This window comes from Bos mutus, chromosome 18 (assembly GCF_027580195.1).
Source record: "Bos mutus isolate GX-2022 chromosome 18, NWIPB_WYAK_1.1, whole genome shotgun sequence".
NCBI classification, from domain to species: Eukaryota; Metazoa; Chordata; class Mammalia; order Artiodactyla; family Bovidae; genus Bos; species Bos mutus.
In genome coordinates this window covers 12,964,365-12,985,127 of record NC_091634.1, presented here as the reverse complement: position 1 = coordinate 12,985,127, position 20,763 = coordinate 12,964,365, and the positions used below count along the sequence as shown (strand labels likewise).

The 20,763-nt window shown below is 55.5% G+C and overlaps 1 protein-coding gene across 1 annotated transcript; it reads right to left on the bottom strand.

Moving 5' to 3' along the window:
• Window positions 1–15: 15 nt before the first annotated feature.
• On the bottom strand, window positions 16–14,987 carry PRX (periaxin). The gene is made up of 7 exons (XM_070387687.1): window positions 14,922–14,987; window positions 10,827–10,870; window positions 10,645–10,743; window positions 10,381–10,509; window positions 7,951–8,107; window positions 4,488–4,684; window positions 16–3,880 (listed from the first exon to the last, which is right to left on the bottom strand). Exons 4-7 carry the CDS (start codon window positions 10,405–10,407, stop codon window positions 227–229), a joined length of 4,035 nt encoding a protein of 1,344 aa, XP_070243788.1. The 5' UTR covers window positions 10,408–10,509; window positions 10,645–10,743; window positions 10,827–10,870; window positions 14,922–14,987; the 3' UTR covers window positions 16–226.
• Between the last annotated feature and the right edge of the window lie 5,776 nt (window positions 14,988–20,763).

Genomic DNA, 20,763 nt, shown 5'->3' with positions numbered 1-20,763 from the left:
GACCCCACACAGAGCCACCTCTGGATTATTTTATTCACATGACTTGGCAAGACATAGGCACTCCTGCCAAAGAGCCAGGCACGGCCACCCTGGCCCTGCCCTGGTCAGTCGCCCACCTCCCAGCCTTCTGAGGGTTAGTGCTAGTTAACTCACACACAGAACAAGGTGGGGGGGCGGGGAGATGAGACGGTGGCGGGGGCGGGGGTCTCCCTCTGCTCAGGGGTTTTCAGATGACAGCAGCCTGAGCCCCCTCCATCCTTGTGGGGCCTGGAGGGCCCGTCTCGGAAAACCCCACGCTGGGCAGTCGCACCCGGAATCCACCCTCGTCCTGGTCCCCGCTCCCACCCCGGGTCTTGGGGCTTAGGGACACCCGGGGGAAGCGGAACTTGGGTGACTTCTCCCCGCTGGGAGATTTGGGTGCCGCCTCGCCCTCCTGCCCCCGGGAGGCCTTGGAAGGGGCAGCCAGGCCCACACGGGGCAAGCGGACTCGGACGCGACCTCGGCGCCCGGAGGCCCCTTCCCCACCACCCTCCACGTCCTCCTCCTCGGGGCTGGGGGAGCCTTCCCCACTGACCGCCTCGCTCTGGCTGAAGCCCACGCGGGGCAGCTTGAGTTTCGGGCTCTTGGCCTTCTCACCTTCCTCAGCCCCCTCCTTGGCCCGTGCCAGGCCAAACCGGGGCAGCCGCACCTTGAGCTTGTGTCCGGCATCTCCCTCGCCCTCTGCCACCTGGTACTCAGCGTGGGTGCCCACGGCGGGTGGGGAGAGCTCCACGTCGGGCAGGGAGAGATGGAAGGTGCGCTCTGCCCCTGCGGACTGGTCGCTCGGCCCCTCAGCCCCAGCCCCAGCTCTAGCCCCCAGCGTAGGCACCTTCAGCTTCAGCCCACCCTCACTGGTGGCAGCCTCCCCGTCCTGCACCTCTCGGCTCAGCCCCACGTCCAGCTCAAGCTGGGGCACTGTCACGGAGGGCATCTTGAAGACACCCTCGCCCACCAACAGCTCACCACCCGCCGCTTGGGCTCCAGGTAGAGCCAAGGTCACTTGAGGCACGTGGACCCTGTAGCCTGCTGTGCCCTCTGCTGGAGGGGCCGAACTCTCAGCCTGCTGGCCCGGGGTGGCCTCCCTAAAGCCGGTGAGCTCCACCTGGGGCAGGGAGATGCCCAGCGGCATCCTCAGCCCCCCGTCCTGGGCCCCAGTGCCCACCTGCTTGGCTGGGGACACTTGCAGGCCTGCGAGCCGTCCTCGGCTGCCAGCTGCCTCCTCCTCTACCCGCCCCTCCTCCTGGGCCCCCAGAGTAACCAGTTCCACCTCGGGGATCTTAAGTTGCACAGCTGTGGACTCTGGCTTTTCCCCAGGGCTGACTTGCCCACCCGAGATGTCTGCTTCCTTCCCTCGAGCCAGCCCAAAGGAGGGCATCTTCAGCTTGGGCATCTTCACCTTCCCATCCCAACCCCTGCTCTTGCCCTCCAGCTCAGCCGCCCCTGGCACTAGTTCTCCTGCCTCAGTGTCCCGGCCCCTGACCCCAAACTTGGGCAGGCCAAACTTGGGCCCCTTGAGCTTGATATCGGCCCCGGCCACCTCTGCCTTGCCCGTGGGCAGATGGGAATCCAGGCTTAGCTGCGGGACGGACAGGTCGAGGGCGGGCAACAGACCTGCTTCCTCTGTACCCTTGGCCTCCACTTCGGTCCCCACCCGAGCCCTGGGGAGTGAGATGGCGAACTTGGACACCTTCAGCTTGGCAGCTCGTCCTGCCCCCTCAGCCTCTGGTTTGGTCACCTTTGGCCCCGAGAGTCCAAACTTGGGCAGGGAGAACTTGGAGGAGAGCTTGACTTTCGCCTCTGTCACTTCTGCCTGCCCTTCCTCCAGTGTGGGCAGCTGTGGGGTGACGATCTCCACGGAAGGCAACCGGAAGGCAACTTCCCCGACTCCAGCTGCTTCTACCTGCTCCCCTTTGCCCACTTCGGCGGTCACGGCCTGCCCCTCCAGGCCCAGGGCCCCCGGCAGGTCTAGCTCCACCGAGGGCAGTGTGAGATGGGGGACACCCACACGAGCCTCGCTGCCCATCTCTGGCTGCAGACAGGGAAGTGTCACCAGCTTCCCTGAGACCTCAGCGCCTGCCTCACCCGGCTTGCCCTGAGATGGGGACTCCGCCCTCCCTAGCTTGGGCAAGGTCATCTTGGGCATCTTGAAGCCAAAGTCCATGCCCTCCGCCTCCTCTACCCTGGCAGCTTTTAGCTGCGCCTCCGGAGCCTTGGGTAGCTTCACTTCTGGTGCCTTCGGCAGATGCACCTCTGGGACCTTGGGCGCCTGGACTTCTGGCAGCCGCATCTCTGACACCTTTGGCAGATGCACTTGTGGGAGGTGGACGTCCGGCACAACCATTTCCGGCACCTTGGGGAGTTTTATCTCCGGGAGCTTCACCTCGGGGAGCTTGACGTCAGGGACCTTCATCTCCGAGACTTTTGGCAGCTGCACCTCTGGGAGATGCACTTCCGGCACAGCCATTTCTGGCACCTTAGGGAGCTTCACCTCGGGGAGTTTCACCTCGGGGACTTTCGGCAACTGCACCTCTGGGAGTCGCACTTCCGGCACGGCCATCTCTGGCACCTTCGGGAGTTTCATTTCCGGGCATTTCATCTCGGGCACCTTCGGCAGCTTCATCTCTGGGACTTTCGGCAGCTGCACTTCTGGAAGACGCACTTCTGGCACGGCCATCTCCGGCACCTTTGGGAGCTTCACTTCAGGGAGTTTCATCTCGGGGACTTTCGGCAGCTGCACTTCTGGGAGACGCACTTCTGGCACGGCCATCTCCGGCACCTTTGGGAGCTTCACTTCAGGGAGTTTCATCTCGGGGACTTTTGGCAGCTGCACCTCTGGAAGTCTCACCTCGGGCACGGCCATCTCTGGCACCTTCGGAAGCTTCATCTCTGACACCTTCGGGAGCTCCACCTCTGGGAGTCGCACCTCTGGAAGGACTGGCTCAGGCATTTTGGGGAGCTTGACCTCTGGGACCTTGGGGGGCTTCACCTCAGGCCCCTTGGGCACCTTGACCTCTGGCGGCGAGACCCCGATGCCAAAGGAGGGAATCTTGATGGTGGGCAGCTTCAGCTTGCTCTCGGGAGCTTCAGGGACAGCAGGCCGGGGCTCCAGGAGAGAGAGCCCAAAGGTGGGCATTCGAAGCTTGGGCCCCTTTACCTTGGCCTCAGCAGCTTCCTTTGCTCGGGCCCCAAAGCGGGGGAAACTGAGGCGGGGCATCTTCAGGGCCACCTCGGGCACCTCGCCTCGGGGTTCCACCTCTGCACCAGGCAAGGCCAGGTCCACCCCCACTGTAGGTGCTGCTACGTCCAGGGTGGGCACCGTCACTGCCACAGCCCCTTCCCGGGTCTCCAGGCAGGGAAGTGTTGGCAGAGCAGGTAGTGAGGGCAAGGAGGGCAGCTCCACTTGGGGGACCTGGATCCCTACAGCTGCAGGCTCCACGGCAGGGGCCGCCTCCCTCTTGGGGGCTGGGACCTGGGGGACACCCACGTCAGCACCTGGCAGCCGGGGCCCAACCAACTCCACCTGGGGAGCTGTGAAACGGGGTCCTGCTGCCACCTCGGCCTCTGCTTTGGCCTTCCGGGGGGGAGGAGCGGCGGCCGCCAGCCTGGCTACCTGGGCCTCTTCGGCCACTTCTCGGACCCGCAGCCGAGGCAGCTGGAGGCGCCGGCGGGTGGGGGCAGCTGGGACAGGACCCTCGACAGCCTCGGCTTTGAGGCCTCGACGCAGACGGGAGAACTTGGGAAAGGAGAATTCGACGTCAACAGGGGCCAGGTCTGCAGGGGCCCCCAGGGCCCCGGGCATCACCATCTTCTTCTTCTTCACAGGGGACAGACTCTGGATGTTCTGGGGAGAGAGGAGAGAGGCAGGAGGCGGTGGGACAGTGGGAGGCCTAGGGTGGACAGGGGGAAAGCCCCATGCAGTCATTTCACCAGGATGGGTATGTGTTGGATGGAGCATCTTGTCTCCAAAGCACCATCCCCACTTCCTGCCTGTCATGTCACCATGACTGTCCAGGAAGGCAAAGACTTTAATTTAGACTCTTACAATGCATCACCAGGAGTGTATAAACTGTGACCCAAGACTTCTGGCTCCTCGTCCACCATTTTCCCCAATACCCTCACTTTAGAGATGGGGAAACTGAAGCCCAAGGAGGTAAAGAAGTTCCTCAAGGGTCACTCAGCAGTAAGTGAGCCACCCTTCGGCTTGACTGAACCTGGCCTCTCTGGTTCAGGACCCCTGGTGGGTGAGGATCCTGGTTTGGGTGGGTGGGTCCCCCTCCCCAGGGAGGAGTTTAGGGGCAGAGAACAGGAGGCAGTGGATGGGATTAGCGCTGGGTTAGTGATGAGACAGAGGGCAAGGCTGGCCCACGGGTGTGGGGCAGTGGGGCTCACGGCGCAGAGACAGGATCGCTGGGGCAGTCCAGGGCCGGGGCCGGGCTAAGCACGCGTACCAGCTTGGCCACCTTGGCCCGCGGGCCCTTGATCTCGTAGCCGGCCACGGTCCCGGGCCGTAGCGCCAGGTCCCCGGTGGGTACAGTGCGCTTCAGGCAGAAGGAGACCTTGTAAGGCTCGGCGCATTGCAGCAGGCGGAGCGCGTCCTCGTACTTGAAGTTCTCGAAGAACACTCTAGCGCTCAGCAGCTGGTCCCCTGTAGGCCAGGTGGAGGTGGGCAGGGCGTGGGTATCGTCCGGCCCCGCCCAGGCCTGGTCCCGCCCACTTCCCTGGAGCCCTTGCAGCCGGGCGCCGCCCAAACTTTTGGCCCCGCCTATACCCGCGTGCAGTGCGTGCTCGATCGCTTCAGTTGTGTCCAACTTTTTACGACCCTACGGGACTGTGGCCTGCCAGGCTCCTCTGTCCATGGGATTCTCCAGGCAAGAATGCTGGAGTGGGTTGCCATGCCCTTCTCCAAGAGCACAGGATACTGAGACGCAAAGTTCTTCCCTGTTTGAGGTTCTGACACTTAGAGAAAGCCACGGCCTAGGCTTTAGCCCTGCCTCCCTCAGAGCAAATCCAAGCCCATTTGCCGCAACTCTCCCCTTTCTACTCCCCTCCCGGAACCTCACACTTCAAACACTGATTTTGCTTTCTTTTACTGAGAAACAGTCAGAAGAAAACTTCCAGAAGCCCCCACCCAATTACTCACCCTCCCTGGTCCTGTGGCGATTTTCTCTACTCTCCATCTGTCCTAGGGATAAACCAACCCCACTACTAGCTCGGGTCAATCTCTCCACCACCTTTTCAGGGACACACTCCAGCAATTCTCCCCTTGCTCCCTACATCATCATCAATTTGTCCTTCTCTTCTACATATTGTCATCAGAAAAGAACATATCACTCTTTCTCCCATAAGAAAGGTTGTCTTGGACTTCCCTGGTGGCTCAGTGGATAAGAATTGACCTGCCAGTGCAGGGGACATGGGTTCGATCCCTGGTCCAGCAAGATTCCACAAGGCTCGGAACAACTAAGCCCCTGTGCCACAACTACTGAGTCCATGTGCTGCAACTACTGACACCCTTGCGCCTATGGCCTGTGTTTGCAACAGAAGAAGCCACTGCAACTAGAGGCCCACATACTGCAGTGAAGAGTAGCCCACTGCTGCCGCAACTAGAAAAAGCCCTCAAAAAGCACTGAAGACTCAGTACAGCCAAAAATAACTTTTTTTTTTTTAAGAAAGGTTGCCTTGACCTCACTCTTTCTGGAACTTCTGCCCCACTTATCTGTTCACTTTAACAGCACAATTCATGGAGTTGTCTGACTGCGTTATTTTCACTTCTCCAATCACACTTTTGACACCCCCCTCTCAGAGCCTTGAACTGGTCTCTCAAGGTCTCATACAGTGACCTCTGTGTAGCTGCTAAGTCCAGCAGTCAAGTCCCAGACTTCATCCACTTAAACCCCTGCTTGAGACCCAACTTCACTCTCTCTCTTTCATCTACTTGATCGGCTTGGCTTCCAGGGTGCCCAACCCTCTGGAACCTCCCTGGGGGCTTCTTCTCAGCCTCCTGGGATGATTCCTCCCATCTCCCAGACCTCTTAAAGACACAGAGTCCCAGAGAGCCAGCTCAGGCCTTGGACCTCTCCTCTTCTCCATACTACTTATCCCTTAGGGAAGCTCACCCAGATTCAGGAGTTTAAAGATCATAAATATACTGACAACTCCCAACTGTGTCTCTCCAGCCCAGCACTCCCCACATCCATCCTAGATTCACATATCCCTTCACATCTCCGCCTTGGTGTCCAGCTCTCATTTGACAGGTCCAAACTGTACTCCTGGTCTTTCTCCAAACACGCTCCAGCCCCAGGGTTTCCCATTTGTGGGGCTACCAACTCCATTCTCAGGTTAAGAATTCCTGGACGCATCCTTGACCCCTCTCTTTCCAACAATCCCATATCCAGTCCAGAAGACTCTTCCTTCAGATTATATCCAGAATCCAAACCCTTGTCTTCACCTCCAATGACACTGTTTTGGCCCCAAGTAGCACCAATCCCTGTCCTCCACTAACTCCCAGAGTTTGCTCAAATCCATGTCCACTGAGTTAGTGATGCTATCTAACCATCTCATCCTCTGCCGTCCCCTTCTCCTTTTGCCTTCAATCTTTCCCAGCATCAGGGTCTTTTCCAATGAGTCGGCTCTCATATCCACGGGGTCACAAAGAGTCAATTCCCTGTACTATAAAGTAGGTCCTTTTTGGTTATCTGTTAATATTTTAAATATAGCACTGTGTACACGTCGATTCCAAACTCCCTGTTTATCCCTTCCCCTGGTGAGTGAACAACAACAAATCACCAATCTCTTACCTGGATAATCACGGGAGCCTTTTTCCCTGCTCCCCATCCTGCCCCCTACAGTCTACTGCTAATACAGCATTTCAATATGGTTAATTCATGTTCTTTCTTCACTCACAACTTCTGATTAAAAATCAAAGTCCTCCCCATGGTCCATTAAGCCCTCGAAAAACTACCCCTTCTCTTACCTCTCTGACCTCATCTCTTACTCTACTCTTCACTAACTCTGCTCCATTCACACTGGCTTTCTTGCTGTTCCTCCAACAAACCGGGCACTCTCCCATCTTGGGGCAGTTGCACTGGTTCTCTCTGCCTGGAATGGTTTTCCAGATGGCCACAGAGCTCATTCCCTCACCTCCTTCAGGCCTTTCTGCCCTTCCTGGTTCATCCTACTTAAAAACGCAGTTTCCTTCCTAGCTTCCATAAGCATACATGGCCTTCTAATGTACTAAATATTTTACATTATGTTTCCATAAATTATGTATATATAATGTACTCTGTATTTCACAGATTTTGCTTAAACATGTCTCTCCTCACATGAAGAATGTAAGCTTCATAGGCGCAGAGAGTGTTGTCTGTTTTGTTCACAGCAGTAGCCCAAGCACCCAGAATAACATCTGGAAATAGAAGGCACTCAGTAAATAGTTGTTGCATGAATAAATCAACTTCATCCATGTTACTTAAAATATCCCTTACTAAGCTCTCATCGCCACTCCCTCCAAGTTGTTAACTCCGCCTCTTTTCTTCAGCCCCAACAACCAAACTATAACTAGCACGTATATAGTGCTTACCGTATGCCACTTAGTTACATGCTTTGTTTTCAAATACTGACTCATTTAATCCACATAATAACCCTATGAGGTATGTACTAGAGTAAGTCCCATTTTAGAGGTGAGAAAACCGAGTCACAGAAAGATCACAAGATAAAAAAAAAAAGAAAGAAAGATCACAAGATAGTTAACTGCAGATTTGGGAGACAATGAACCTCTAGAGCCGGTATCTGAGCAACCGCGAAACCAAGACACACAAAGCCCCGCCCCTAGCCCTTAACCCCGCCTTCCGGCCCGGGGCCTAGGGCAGATTCCCGCCCCCGAAGGAAGGCCCCACCCCATGCCCGCACCCCGCCCACCTTCCTGCAGGCTGAGGCTCCTGGCCGCTGGCGAGTCCTCACGCAGGTCGCGGACGAAGATTCCTTCCTTGCCGCCTCCCGCTACGTTGATGCCGCTGACCCCGGTCTGCGCCTCTGTCTCCACGATGATCTCCACCAACTCCGCCCTCCTCAGCTCCTGTGGAGAGCGGCGAGGGGTCGCCATGGCGCGCTGGGGTCGGACCTCGCCCAGAGCCCGCCATCGCGCTTAAAAGCCGCTCTTAACCGGGTCCTCAGGGCACAGGCGCCCAGGCGGGGCTCAAGCCGGTCGTGTGGGCCCACTCTCGCCGGCATCTCCCCTTTAAGTGAGCGCGAGGGCGGCTCGCTGAGACCCACGGAAGAGTTCAATGGGTCTCCGGGCTCACTGGCTTGGGGGAGCCCCGAAGGCCGCAGTCGGGAGAGGCGGGGCGAGGGGCGGAATCATAGAGGAGGGATGGGATGGGGAGGCCAGAGGGAACCTGTGTTGCACCTGAGAGGCGGGCCTGATAGTGAGGGCGGGGCTGTTTGCTAAGGGGGCGTGGTCAGTTCGGAGGCGGGGTTAGGGGTTGGAGCGCGACCGGATAAAGGACAGTGGCCGGAGAGGAGCGGCCAAAGATAGGCAAGGGATGTGGCTAGAGTGTGTCCGTGGAGGCGCGGAAGGGACCCGTAGTCTATGGACGGGCTTGAATTATGGGGATGGGCTTTAACAACGGCAGAATAGGGGTGGAATTGAGGATGGGGTCCCGAAGAAAGGGTGCGGTATGAAGGGGTGGGGGTGGGCCTGGCCTCCTTGAAGGCTTGAATATGTGTGACTGTCCTATTGTGTACTCTGTGACCCCAAGCCCTGCATAACGCCCATTGGAGAGGGAATCTAGTGAAGAGCGGCCGTGCGTGGGTAATGAGGGGTGGACTGGCAGACGTGGCATGCCTGGTATTTACTGTAAATGGTGCTGACCTGGCCCTGGCCCAGCAGTGCACTGTGGGATCCACATCCAGGCTTCCCAGAAGAGACAGTGAAAGACCTCAGTTTCACAACCCGTCCAGGAATGCACTCTGCTGTGTGTCTCTAGAGGAGAACTGTGCCCTCTCTGGGCCCATTTCCCTCCTGTAAAGTTGGGTGACATGGGTATACGGAAGGAATCTCTGATTGTGATTGAAGCAACAGAGATGTGAGGGGATGCTGTAATGGGCAGTGTCTTGAGGCTGGCACAGACTGGCGTTGAGCCCAGAACTGAGCCCAGGACTTGGAGAAGGGAAAGCAAATTTGCCCAGATGCTCCACAGCAGTGGCCCCGGGACTAGAGCGCTGGGCAGAACATGGTGAGAAGGGGTAGGAAGAGTTGCGGTAGGGGCAACAGGGAAAAGCATGACCATCACCACCATCCTTAGGCCCTGGGCCAAGTATTTTATGTGTGGTGTCTCATTTCATCCTCCACACAGCTTGGGCAGTGACAGAGTAGGACACAAAGGTCCAGAGAAGTGAAGTGACTGCCTGATGCTACACAGGCAGTTCAGGGATGGGGCCTCAGCCTCGGGGGTGTGACCTCAGAGCCCATAAGCTGTCCTGTAGGCAGGGACCTCTGTGCATGTTATCCCGTGCCTGCCACCCCTCAGCCTCAGCTTGGCTGCTATAAAAGGAGACCCATTGTATGCTTGGCATCCAGTAGGATGCAGTCAGCGCTATGCTCTGTCTCCATGACAGTGAAAGCCGCTCACGTTCAGGGAGGCCAGGTACCAGGCCCTGGGCAAATGACATGAGTGTGAGTCCTCAGCACCCTCAGAGATGGGGACCACTGCCCCATTTCACCGATGGTGAAACAGGGTTTGAAAGGTCAGGTCGTCTGTTCAGGGTTGTACAGCTGAAGTGGTAGGACTGGGATGTAAGCCCGTAGGTCCAAAGCCCATGTCTTTAACCCCTGCACCATTCTGCCTCTTCTGATGAAGAGGCTTTCTACTCTATTTTCTTTAGCTTAGTATTAACAGAATTCCAGTATGATCCTATCCCTTGTAGCTCAGTCGGTAAAGAATTCACCTGCAATGTAGGAGACATGGGTTCAATTCCTGGGTCGGAAAGATCCCATGGAGAAGGGAATTGCAATCCACTCCAGTATTCTTAACTAGGAAATCCCATGGACAGAGGAGCCTGGTGGACTACAGTCCATGGGGTTGCAAGAGTTGGACATTACTTAGAGACTAAACCACCACCATGCTCAATGAATTAGCTTCTTGGAATCTTAGTCTGCGTCAGGTACTGTGTTAAGCACATCACGAATGTTAATTTCTCTTTCCCTCACAGTGACCTATAACAGTCTCTGTTGCTGTCTCCATTTCATAGATGGGAAGACTGAGGCAGAGAAGCCAAGAAGTGCCTCAGTGCCACCCTACTCAGTGCCCCCCACCAAGGCCCCACAGGTCCCCTTTGAAGGGTACTCACCTCAGCACTCCGGCTCCTGGCCTCCATGGCGCTGCTGGGAGTCCCCTGGGCCCCCGGCTCCTCCGGTTTCCTCTCTCCCTTCTGCTGCAGGACCAGCTTCAGTTCTGCATGGAGCAGCTGCCTCTGAGCCTGTGGGGTCAGGGGTGCAGGCTTGAGGCCATCCAGGGGAAGATGGGGGAGAAGGCCGGGCTTAAAGGGAGAGGTCAGGGTGGGTATGAGATGGGGAGAAGGGCCCCCCCGCCCCAATCCCAGATGTCCTCTCACCGCTGCCTGCGCACAAGCACCCCCTCCTAACAGGAGCCCAGCCCGGGGTGGCGCACAGTCGTCTGCGGGGCTCGTGCCTTTCCTCTGGGGTCTTGCTGCCTGCCAGGGAGAGACCAGGTCAGGAGGCTCCAGGCAGGCCAGGAAAGGGCAGGGAGGGGCATGTGGCACCAGCCAGTGCTCACCTCAGGGTCACCTCCAGCTCCTTGAGCCTTCTGGGTCCGGGGCTCTAAGAAGAATAACGTGAGCATTACTGTCGCTGACCCTACTGATATTTCCTGAGTGTCTGTCATTAGTCTATCCCCACGGGTTCCCTGGTAGTCCAGTGGTTAGGACTCCACGCTTCCACTGCAGGGGGCAAGGCTTTCGTCCCTCTTTGGGGAACTAAGATTCCATAGCCTGCTGCATGGCTTGGGGATAAGAAAGGGTGCTCTGTCCCCAAAGTGCGGGTGGGAAACCTGAAGCTCCAAAAACCTTTATCCAAGGTGATGTGGCTGGACAGGAAGCAGTAGTATAGCCAGGAATGACTCCTAGGCCTTTCTGACAGTACCATCCCTACGTTAACCACCTCGGCTGACCAAGGGGGCCAAATTCACTGTAAAACCATTGCCTCTACTTGCCAGGTAGGCAAATCAGCTCACCTCTCTGTGCCTCAGTTTCCCCATCTATAAAATGGGGAGAATGAGAGCACCTACCTCCCAGGGCTAGTTAGAGCGTCACGTGTATTTGTAAATATACAGTGCTGGGCACCTGGTAGGCACTTCATAAGCACTTGCCATGATTATCACTAAGAACCTCCTGTGGTCCTGATCTTGTTTCGAATATCCCACGGGGGTCAGGGTATGTGGACTTCAGAACACCCTGGTGAGAGCAATACAGTTATTGGGCATGGGACTTCCCTGGTGGTTCAGTGGTTAAGACCGCACCCTTCCAATGCAGGGGGCACAGGTCTGATCCGTGGCCAGAGAACTTGGGTCCCACATGCTGAAGAGTGTGGCCAAAAAATAAAATTATTGAGCTTGTTACAGAGAAGACGTCTAAGACTGGGAGGAGGAAAGTTACTCACCTGAGTCACAGATGGCCTAGCCAGGACTTCTAACTTGTCTGAAAGCTCCAGCTGCTTCTACAGATGCTAATAACTAATGGGCACTGGGTGGTAACTCTTTGCCAGTCCTAGGCTAAGACCTTCACTTCCCACCTCGCTGCAGAAAACCCTAACCCCTGAGAGAGGCCAAGAACTTCATTCAAGGTCACATGGCCCAGTGAGAAAGAGGCAGAGCTGGGGTCTCCGCCGACAGACCCTCCTGGGGGAAGGGAGATTGATCCTGTCCGTCCTCCAAGCCTTGTCCTCCTGGCCCCCACCTGGCATGCCAACCCACCAACCCCCACTCCACAGGGAAAGGTCAGGCCTCACGCGGCACATTCCCTCAAACAATGGCCCATCTGCTGTGCTCAGTCACATTCCACCCCTGCCCACCCACCCCCAGCCACACAAAGGCCCTTCATAGCCCACCACTGGCCGAGACAGAGGACACAGAGACCCCCTCATGCTCCAGCTATACCCACTCCACTGGTTGTCTTCCCCCTGCCACCACAACCCCCGGTGTCAGAAGGCTCCTCTCTGGCTCTCCATGTCCTTCCCTGGCCTCCCCTGTGAGCCCCCAGGCCCTCCCAGCAGGCTTGACTCCCACATCCGGGTTATTTCCTCTAGACTGGGCCTTATGCCGGCCCCCTTAGGCCTTGAAATCACTCTGGATGTGGAGGCTATTTTAGGGTTGGAAACTGGGGCTCAGAGAGGGAAAGTGACCTGTCTGGGGTCATTCAGCTAGGACCTGTGCCCTTGACCCCAACTCTGCACCTTAACTTGCACTGGTGACTCTGAGCACTGGAGGAAGCCTAGGCAACAAAACAGTTGAGGCAGAAATTGGGCTGGCAGAGGGGATCAAGGGTGCCAGAAACGTGTTTTTAGAGCGACTCAGTGCCAACACTGGGCCAGGCAGACACTTTATGGCTGTGGCCTCATGGTACCCCATTTTACTGATGAGTAAATGAGGGTTAAGAGATGGGCTATCACAGGGAGTTCCCTGGCAGTCCAGTGCCAGGGCCCAGGTTCAATCCCTGGTCAGGGAACAAAGATCCCACAAGCCACGTTGTTGTTGTTTAGTCGCTAAGACGGAGCCAACTTTGCAATCCCATGAACAGTAGCTCGTCAGGCTCCTCTATCCGTGGGATTCTCCAGGCAAGAATACTGGAGTGGGTTGCCATTTCCTCCTTCAGGGGATCTTCCTGACTCAAGGATCGAACCTGCGTCTCCTGCAGCTCCTGCATTGGTGGACAGATTCTTTACCACTGAGCCATCGGGGAATCCCATTCACAAGCCATGGGGCATGGCAAAAAAAAAAAAAGAGAGATGTGTGGGATATCACAGTGATGGAGTTGGGACTTGAACCCCAGTCTGAAAAGCTAACTCTTAGTCCCTGATACAAGGTAGTGTCCTGAGCTGTGGGTGAGAGAAGCCTGGTACTCGCAGGAGATGGAGACGGAGGGGAGGATCTCCAGGGCCACAAGCGCCCTGTCCAGGACAAGCCAGAGAAGGTCACACCCAGAAGCTGGCACCGGAAACCCAGCCAGGGTGGGGGCAAGAGAGAGAGTGACCAGTTTCTCCATCCCTGCCCGGGACGGCTGCCCAGCCCAGGTTATATTTAGCCCAACTGTGCCCTTCCTGAGCCACGTACCCAGCTCCTGGGGTGGGATTGGGTGGGAGCAGCTTCGGAAGGAAGCCCCCCCCAAGCCAGCTACCCCACAACCCCGGGCACTCTCTGTTCCCAGCTCTGGCTGTCCCACTAGGCAGGGGAAGGAGGGATAGGGAGGTGCCCGGGGGCGGGCCTGACCTGTGTTAGGGGAAGCTCTAATGGGGCTTCCCTGGGGAATCAAGGCTAGGCAGTACTCTCCAGAGGCTAACTGCTGATTTCTTGAGCTCCTGCGGCACTTCCCTGATCCATTCCTGAGCTTCCAGAATTCTGAGAATCCCCTTTCTTGAGCATTCACTATGTGCAAAGATTCTTCCCTGCCTGGGCTCCTTAAATCCTAACAACACCTCCCTGGGGAAGTCACAACTCAGATGCTCATTTAAGATGTCACTCCTGCCCTTCTGGGTGTCATTTTTACCCTGAGCCCTTCAGCTGAGCTTTGGGCCTGCTGAGGAAGCCCCCAGCTTTGCCTCACTGTACCTTCTTCCACCCACCCATGCCTGGCACCAACATCACTTAAGAATTCTCCCCACTCACAGCCTCAGCCACCCCGAAGACCAGAGTGACCTGCAGTGGCGGAGAGGGGGCGGGGGTTGGTTGACCTGACTCATCCAGGCCCCCAGATATCATCTGAGGCCATCTAGTGATGTGGAGAGGGAGGCATTCTGGCAGTGGCCTCTGGGTGCCTCGTTTAGGCCCAGCTCCAGCACTCCTCTGGTTTGAATACTGGGCAAGGTTTGAATTTCACCTCTCAGGGCCTCAGTTTCTTCCTCTGTAAAATGGAGCCAGTAACAGTGGCTTTGAGGAATTATGAGATAACAGCAGGTGCTTAGAATATTCGGAGTATACAGTATAAGAGCTCAAGTAATAGAAACTAGTCTCTGAAGGCAGTTGTGTGTGGGAGGCAGGGGGCTGAGTATCTTAGTATCTCATATACAGCCTTTGCCCACAGTGGCCCCACTTTCTCCCCTACCAAAGAGGAACTTTGGGTGAGGGACAAGATCCAGCTTGGGCACCAGCTCCAACCAACAAGATCAGCACTGCCTCCCCAGCGCTCTATTCCAGGGACCAAAAAGCCTGTCCCACCCCCGGCTCTTTATAAGCAGCAATTCATTTACTCTCCTGTCAGCCCTGTGAGGTGGCTTCCATCAGCCCCCACCCCCCGCCCCCCTGCCTTTTTCTTGGCTGCACTTTGAGATAGGTGAAACTTCCCCAGTGAGGATGGAACCTGTGCCCCTGCAGTGGAAGCACAGAAAGACTGGACCACCGGGGAAGTCCCATCAGCCCATTTTAGAGGTGAGAAAGCAGAGGCACAATGAATGCAGTGTCTTGCCCAAAGCGACACAGCGAGAAAGAAGAGAACATTGGGATTTGAACCCAGAGTCTGGTTTCAAAGTCTGTATCTTTAACTCCTACACCTTGCAGCCTCCTGAGCTCCAGGCACCCTCTCAGACCCTCCCGGGATCCTGGGTCTCATTCCCACAGCTTCTTAGCTTGGCCAGGATGGGAACTGGCTGGCTGATCTCTTACCACTAGGCCTCCAGACACCTTGAGAGCTCCCAGGTCCGGTCAGTCTGCTCAGTCCCGGTCCCAGGCTGGGGGGGAAAAGGAATGGGGAGGGGGAGGAGGGGGAGACCCTAGCCATTGGCTGCCGAGGTATGACATCACCAGGGGGTGGGTGGTGGGGAAACAAACATCCCCTTCTCCCAGCCACATCTACCCGCCAGGGGGTGGGAGCCACAGAGGAGAAGCCTAGACAGCTGCTCTTCCTCGCCTGGGCTGAGACCTCCACTGTGAGCCCTGATCCTGGGGTTGACAGGTTGCTAGTACCATGGGAGACTAGCCTCCTACCAACACTATTCCCTGGCTTCCAGGCCCAGGCATGGCCCTGCTGGTTCCTGGGGCCCCTAAAAATAAACTCTTTCCACTCTCTTTCCCAGTTAATGTGGGTTCAAATCCCAGCTCAGCCGTGTCCTGGCTGTGTGATCTTTGGCAAGTCACGGCATCTTTCTGCACCTCAGTTTCTCCATCTCTAAAACAAGGATCACAGAAGTGCCTGCCTTATGGGTTTGTTGTGAAGATAAAATGAGTGAAAAGAGACAAAAAACTTTCAAAAGCTCCTGGCACGGAGTGACTGCTACTTATACGCATTTTGTATTATTCAAACAAATTAGGGGACCAGCTAGATTTGTCAGCGGATTTTTGGCTTGAGTGAGACTGGACCCAGGGAGCCCCACTTCTCTGTTTAATGGAGTTGCCACTTGGGGGGACATCTATCATGTACCGTGCTGGGCACCCAAAGCTTGGCCCCTGGAATCAGGGATGCAAGACAGGCAGATGAAGGCCCAGTTTTTAGTTAAAAATCCAGAAAGTGCTGGAGCTGGGATCCAACCACAGTTCTCCAGGACCACCAAGACCCTGCAATATGCTCTGTCCCCTTCATATAACAGCCAAGGAGGCTCAGAGAGGGGAGTGACACCCAAGGTCACCCACTTCAGGTAATAGGTAGCACCAGGATTTGAACCCACATCTGCCCAACTCCCAAACCAAGGCCACCAGGCCTCACCCTGATCCCCCGGCCCCCGGCCCCCAGCCGGCCCTGACTCACCAGACCCCGGGGGGCGGCACAGGGAGCATAGGTATTCCCACATGCCCCTCACACCCACCCGGCCGCTGCCTCGGATGCTCCTGGCTCTCTGAGCCGGAGCCTGGGGCCGGGGCTGGGCTGAGGCTGGGGATTACCCCTAAAATGCACATCAGCAGCTTCTGGCCCATTGTCCACCCGGGCACGGCCTCCAGGCCCTCAGCAGAGGGGGCACCCTCACCTTTCACATCAGCTTAGCTGGCCCCTCAGCAGCCCCCTCCCCACCTTTAGCAGTTGGGGCCCATTCCCGAGGGGCTTGAGGGACCAGAGACTGGCTGGCAGTATCCCAGAATGCCAGGGGCCTCCTCCCTTCTCTCCGAAATGCCCCCTGCCCACTCTCAGCCACCGGGGAAGGCAGGAATGTGCTGAGCTCTGGGAAATGCCTTCCAGGCCTGGCAGCCACCAAAGGCTGGGGTGTGGTGGAACCCAGCTAGAACCCTCCTCCCGGGAAAGTTGGAAGGCATGGTGTGGTCAGGGCTACTGATGGGCTCAAGGAGACCTACCCCCATTTCAGGCGCACGCTCTCTCTCTCTCATTCATTCATGCATTCAGACATGCATGGGTTCATTCATTGATTCATTCAAACATTCATGGGTTCATTCATTCATTCAATAAATCTTCACAAGCCCTTGGTGGCTGGCCCTTTGCTGGGCACTGGAGACACTGTCAGACCTAAATTCACCCCAGAGGGCAGGCTCAGGACACAACTTCTGGGGTCAAACTGGAGGGTTGAGGAGGAAGAAGCCAGGTAAAAGGTTAGGGAAGAAGCTTCCAGGAGGGAGGAGGAACACGGGCAAAGCACCAGCAGGGAGAGAGGGAGCAGTCCTTTATCCAAAGTCAGCAAACAGTCAACGAGCACCTGGTCTTGTGCCCAGACCGAGGCTGGATGGTGCTGGGGACACAGTGTGACCAAGATAGCCTGGGCCTGCTTTCACAGGGTTCACAGTCCAACCGGAAGACCGACCCAGAGTGGCCAGGGTTGGGATGGGGCAATTGCAGACAGAGAGATCAGAGCCTTGCTGGGGGAGCCCAGGCAGTGTACCTGCTGCAGCCCAGGAAGGGCGGTCAGGGAAGGCTCCCTGGAGGAGGGGACATGTGAGCTGAGACCTGAGTGACCCATAGGATCTAGGCAAGAGAAGAGGCAGTATGAGACTTCCCTGGCTGCCCAGTGGTTAGGACTCCAAGCTTACACTGCAGGGGGCACGGGTTCAATCTCTGGTTCAGGAAACTAGGATCCCTCAAGCTATGCAGTGGGGTCAAAAAAAAAAAAAAAACAATAGAAAGAGAGGGAGAGAGAGAGAGAAGAGGGAGTGGAAAAGTTTTATGGGCAATGGGAACAGCCTGTGTAAAAGATCTGAATCCAGACAGAGGTTCACACATAGGAAATTCTCTGGAGTCAAGAACCATGTCCTTGTTCATGGCTGTGTCTCGATGGTCACATATGCCCTGTCATCTGCATCTCCTTCTCATTTATACATTTATTCACCAGCTATTTGCAGACACTTCTTCTGAATCAATCCATCCCTGGGCTGGGCGATCCTGGGGACACAGCAGTGACTGTGCCCTCACGGGACTCTCAATCCAAGGGTGGCAGACACTAAAGAAGTGAGCAACTAAATGAGTGTATAATTGAAACGAGTGTATAATTACAGACTAAGCTAAGTGCTCTGAGAAAAGGATCCAGGTCTGTAAGAGGGATCTGACACTCTGATACTTATCAGAAAGGGCAGGGAGGGCTTCTTGGAGGTGGCAACATTTGAGCTGGCACCTGAAGGATACATAGGAGTTCATGCCAAGCTGCGGGTGGTGGATACATGAAAGTGGGTTTCAGGTAGAGGGAACATCCCATGCAAAGGGCCCCTTTGAGAAACCGGTGAATGTGAGAGCAAAGGGAAGCTGAGGGATGGGCCACAGTCAGCAGGGCCATGAGGAAGGCCTCAGACTTTGTCCCGCCCAGCCTGGGCACCTGCAGGAGGGACAAAGCCAGAGCTGTTTTAATAACTGAGGGTGGAAAGAATCTACCAACAGGCCAGGCTAGAACCAGGAAGAAAACACTGCTTGCTACTCTGGCAGACAGAGAAGCTGGTACTCTACCGACAGACAGAGGCTATCCGGTCCCTCTCCATGTCTCGGAGGGCAGATAACCTTCTTCATCCCCGATTTTATGAGATAAGCACAGTCCTCTGTCATGAAATATAACGTTAGCTGTATGTTTTTTGTACTGCCCTTCAGCAGGTAAAGAAAGCTTTCTTTCCTAGTTTGCTGGAGGCTTTTTTTTTTTCTAATATTTCTCTATTTATTAGGCTGCAATTGATCTTAGTTGAGGCATATGAGATCTTTTTTTTACTTTTTATCTTTTTTTTAAATTATGAAAATATGATAATACATTTACAGGAGACTTAGAAAATACAGAACAAAGTTACATATATTCCACTAAATATTACAGTTGCTTAAGTAAATAAGTTAAGATTCTCAGTTGGAGTTTCAGTATCAAACTCTGAAGCACGTGGGATCTTCATCTCAGTTGTGGCATGTGGGATCTTTTGATGCGGCACATGGGCACCAGAGCGTGTGGGCTCAGCAGTTGGGGCGCATGGGCTTAGTTGCTCTGTGGCATGTTGGATCTTAATTTCCCCAGCAGGGATCGAACCCACGTCCCCTGCACTGCAAAGCAGATGGTTACACTGGCCCACCAGGGAAGTCCCTGCTGTGAGTTTTCTGTGGTGAGTGACAGGTCTCTGTATGTGTCTCTGTCTCTGTCCTCATTCCTTGTCTCTCTCTCTGTGTCTCTCTTCTCACTCTCTCTGTGTCTCTCTTTCTCTGTCTCTTGCCTTTCCTTCCCCCTGGGGAGTGGGGTGGGGTGGCACTTGGGAAGTTGAGTTCAGGGGCTGGCACCAGTGTCCCAGTTCCGGCCAAGGCCACCTCCGTAAACACAGGACATCCTGCAGGGCTGGGGAAGGACATGGAGGGCGCTGCTCAGGGACCACCCTCTCCCCACCCATCTGAGCCATGCAGGAGTCAGGTCCCACCCAGTGCAGCCCAGGGAAACTACCTCCCTCACCCCCATCCTTTATGCCTGCTCCTGTCCCCTGCCCTCTCTACTGATCTCCAGTCCCCGGGGTTTGGGGGTGGGGGCAGCTGCCTGGATACCTGCCCCTGAGTGTCCCCCTAGTCCCCTGCACCCACAGGGTGTCCCTCTCTGGCCTCAGTGTCAACCCCAGACCTGGTCACCATCGTAGAGTAGCCCCAGGTTCCCAGGCTAGAGCCCTGGATCTTGTCCTAGGCCCGTCCTCCACTGCAGCTCGTTGCTCCTACAAGCTGTCCTCTCTGGTAGCTCTGCCTTCCCCTCCCCTCCCCTCTCCAAGGCTGATCTGTCCCTCTATGGCCTCCCCTCGGCTCCTGGCCTCCTGTATCACCTCCCACCCCCTGGTACACAAGGCAGCCAGACAGATCCATTTATTCCTAGATTCCTTTACCCTAGCACCTTCAGAGTAAAGTCTCCCAGCCAGGGCCTGTGTGCCCTGGTCCCTACCAACCCCTCCAGCTCCATCACTTACCTTACTGCTTTCCCCTTCTTCCCAATCAAACTCAGAAGCTTACAGATCCCTGAAAAGGTTGTAGGGTCCCTCACTCCCTTACCTTTGCACATCCTTCTGCCTAGAACACTCTCCCCTCAGAACAATAGCCCTTCGAGGTGGCCACACTTACTGTCCCAGCTTACAGATGAGGACTCTGAGGCCCAGAGAAGTTGAGTACCTTGCCTAGGGTCACACAGCCACAGAATGGCAAAATATATGTGGCCTGGCTTTTAACACAATCCATTTTTTTTTTTTTTTTTTTTGACTGCATCTCACAGCATGTGTGATCTTAGTTCCCCAACCAGGGCACAAACCTGTGTCCCCTGCATTGGAAGTGTTGCAGTGAAAAGGAAAAAAAGGGGGAATGAGTGCTTCTCTTCTTTCCTTAGAACAAAGATAAAGAGAACAATAAGCAGGCCTGATCACTCCTAGTTTTTACTGTAACTGTTCTAATCTGTATTCTGTAACTAAGTTTGCTTTTCTGCCCCCTAACTTGGCAGGAGCTACATTTTGCAACTATTATCCTTTGACTCTGTGCTAATTACATTCTGTATCTGGTGCTCACCTTTACAGCACTCTCTTCACAGACGACCCCTCATAGTTTTTTCTCTTTTTGCATTATATAGAGAATGCCACACATAAAAGACAGTGGACCTGACCCGCCTGCCAGATCCAATTACTGGGCTACCTGATGCCAGCCTATGACTGTTTCTGAAACAATGCAAGAGCAAGAAGAACACAAGTCCCTTATACCTTTCTCATCACTGACCCCTGACTGTGAGCCCTTGTCTTATAGAACTCCCCAGATTCTTCCTGGAAGGGGAATCTGGACTTCAAGGACACAGTTCTCTGAAGCATGAGCCTACTGAGTTCTCCCCTCTGCCGGCTGAGGATTAAAGATACTTGTCCATTTCCTCTAGACTCTGTCTCTGTATCTTTTATTCAGCTTCAGTGGGCAGAGAAAGCCAAGACTTCGGCCACAACAGAAGCATGTAGTCTTAACCCCTGGACCACCAGGGAAGACCCCCGGTATAGCTTATTGGGTCAATAATCATTGACTAAGTACCATTAGGGGCTTTCCCGGTGGCTCTGATGGTAAAGAACCTGTCTGCAATGTGGGAGACTTGGGCTCAATCCCTGGGTTGGGAAG

Coding starts and splice junctions, on each gene's coding strand:
- PRX (XM_070387687.1), bottom strand. CDS start 10,407: ATGGAGGCCAGGAGCCGGAGTGCTGAG. Junction 4,685..7,950: donor GAGCCTCAGCCTGCAGGAAG/GTGGGCGGGGTG, acceptor CCTGGCCTACAG/GGGACCAGCTGCTGAGCGCT. Junction 3,881..4,487: donor GGGCCAAGGTGGCCAAGCTG/GTACGCGTGCTT, acceptor CTCTCTCCCCAG/AACATCCAGAGTCTGTCCCC.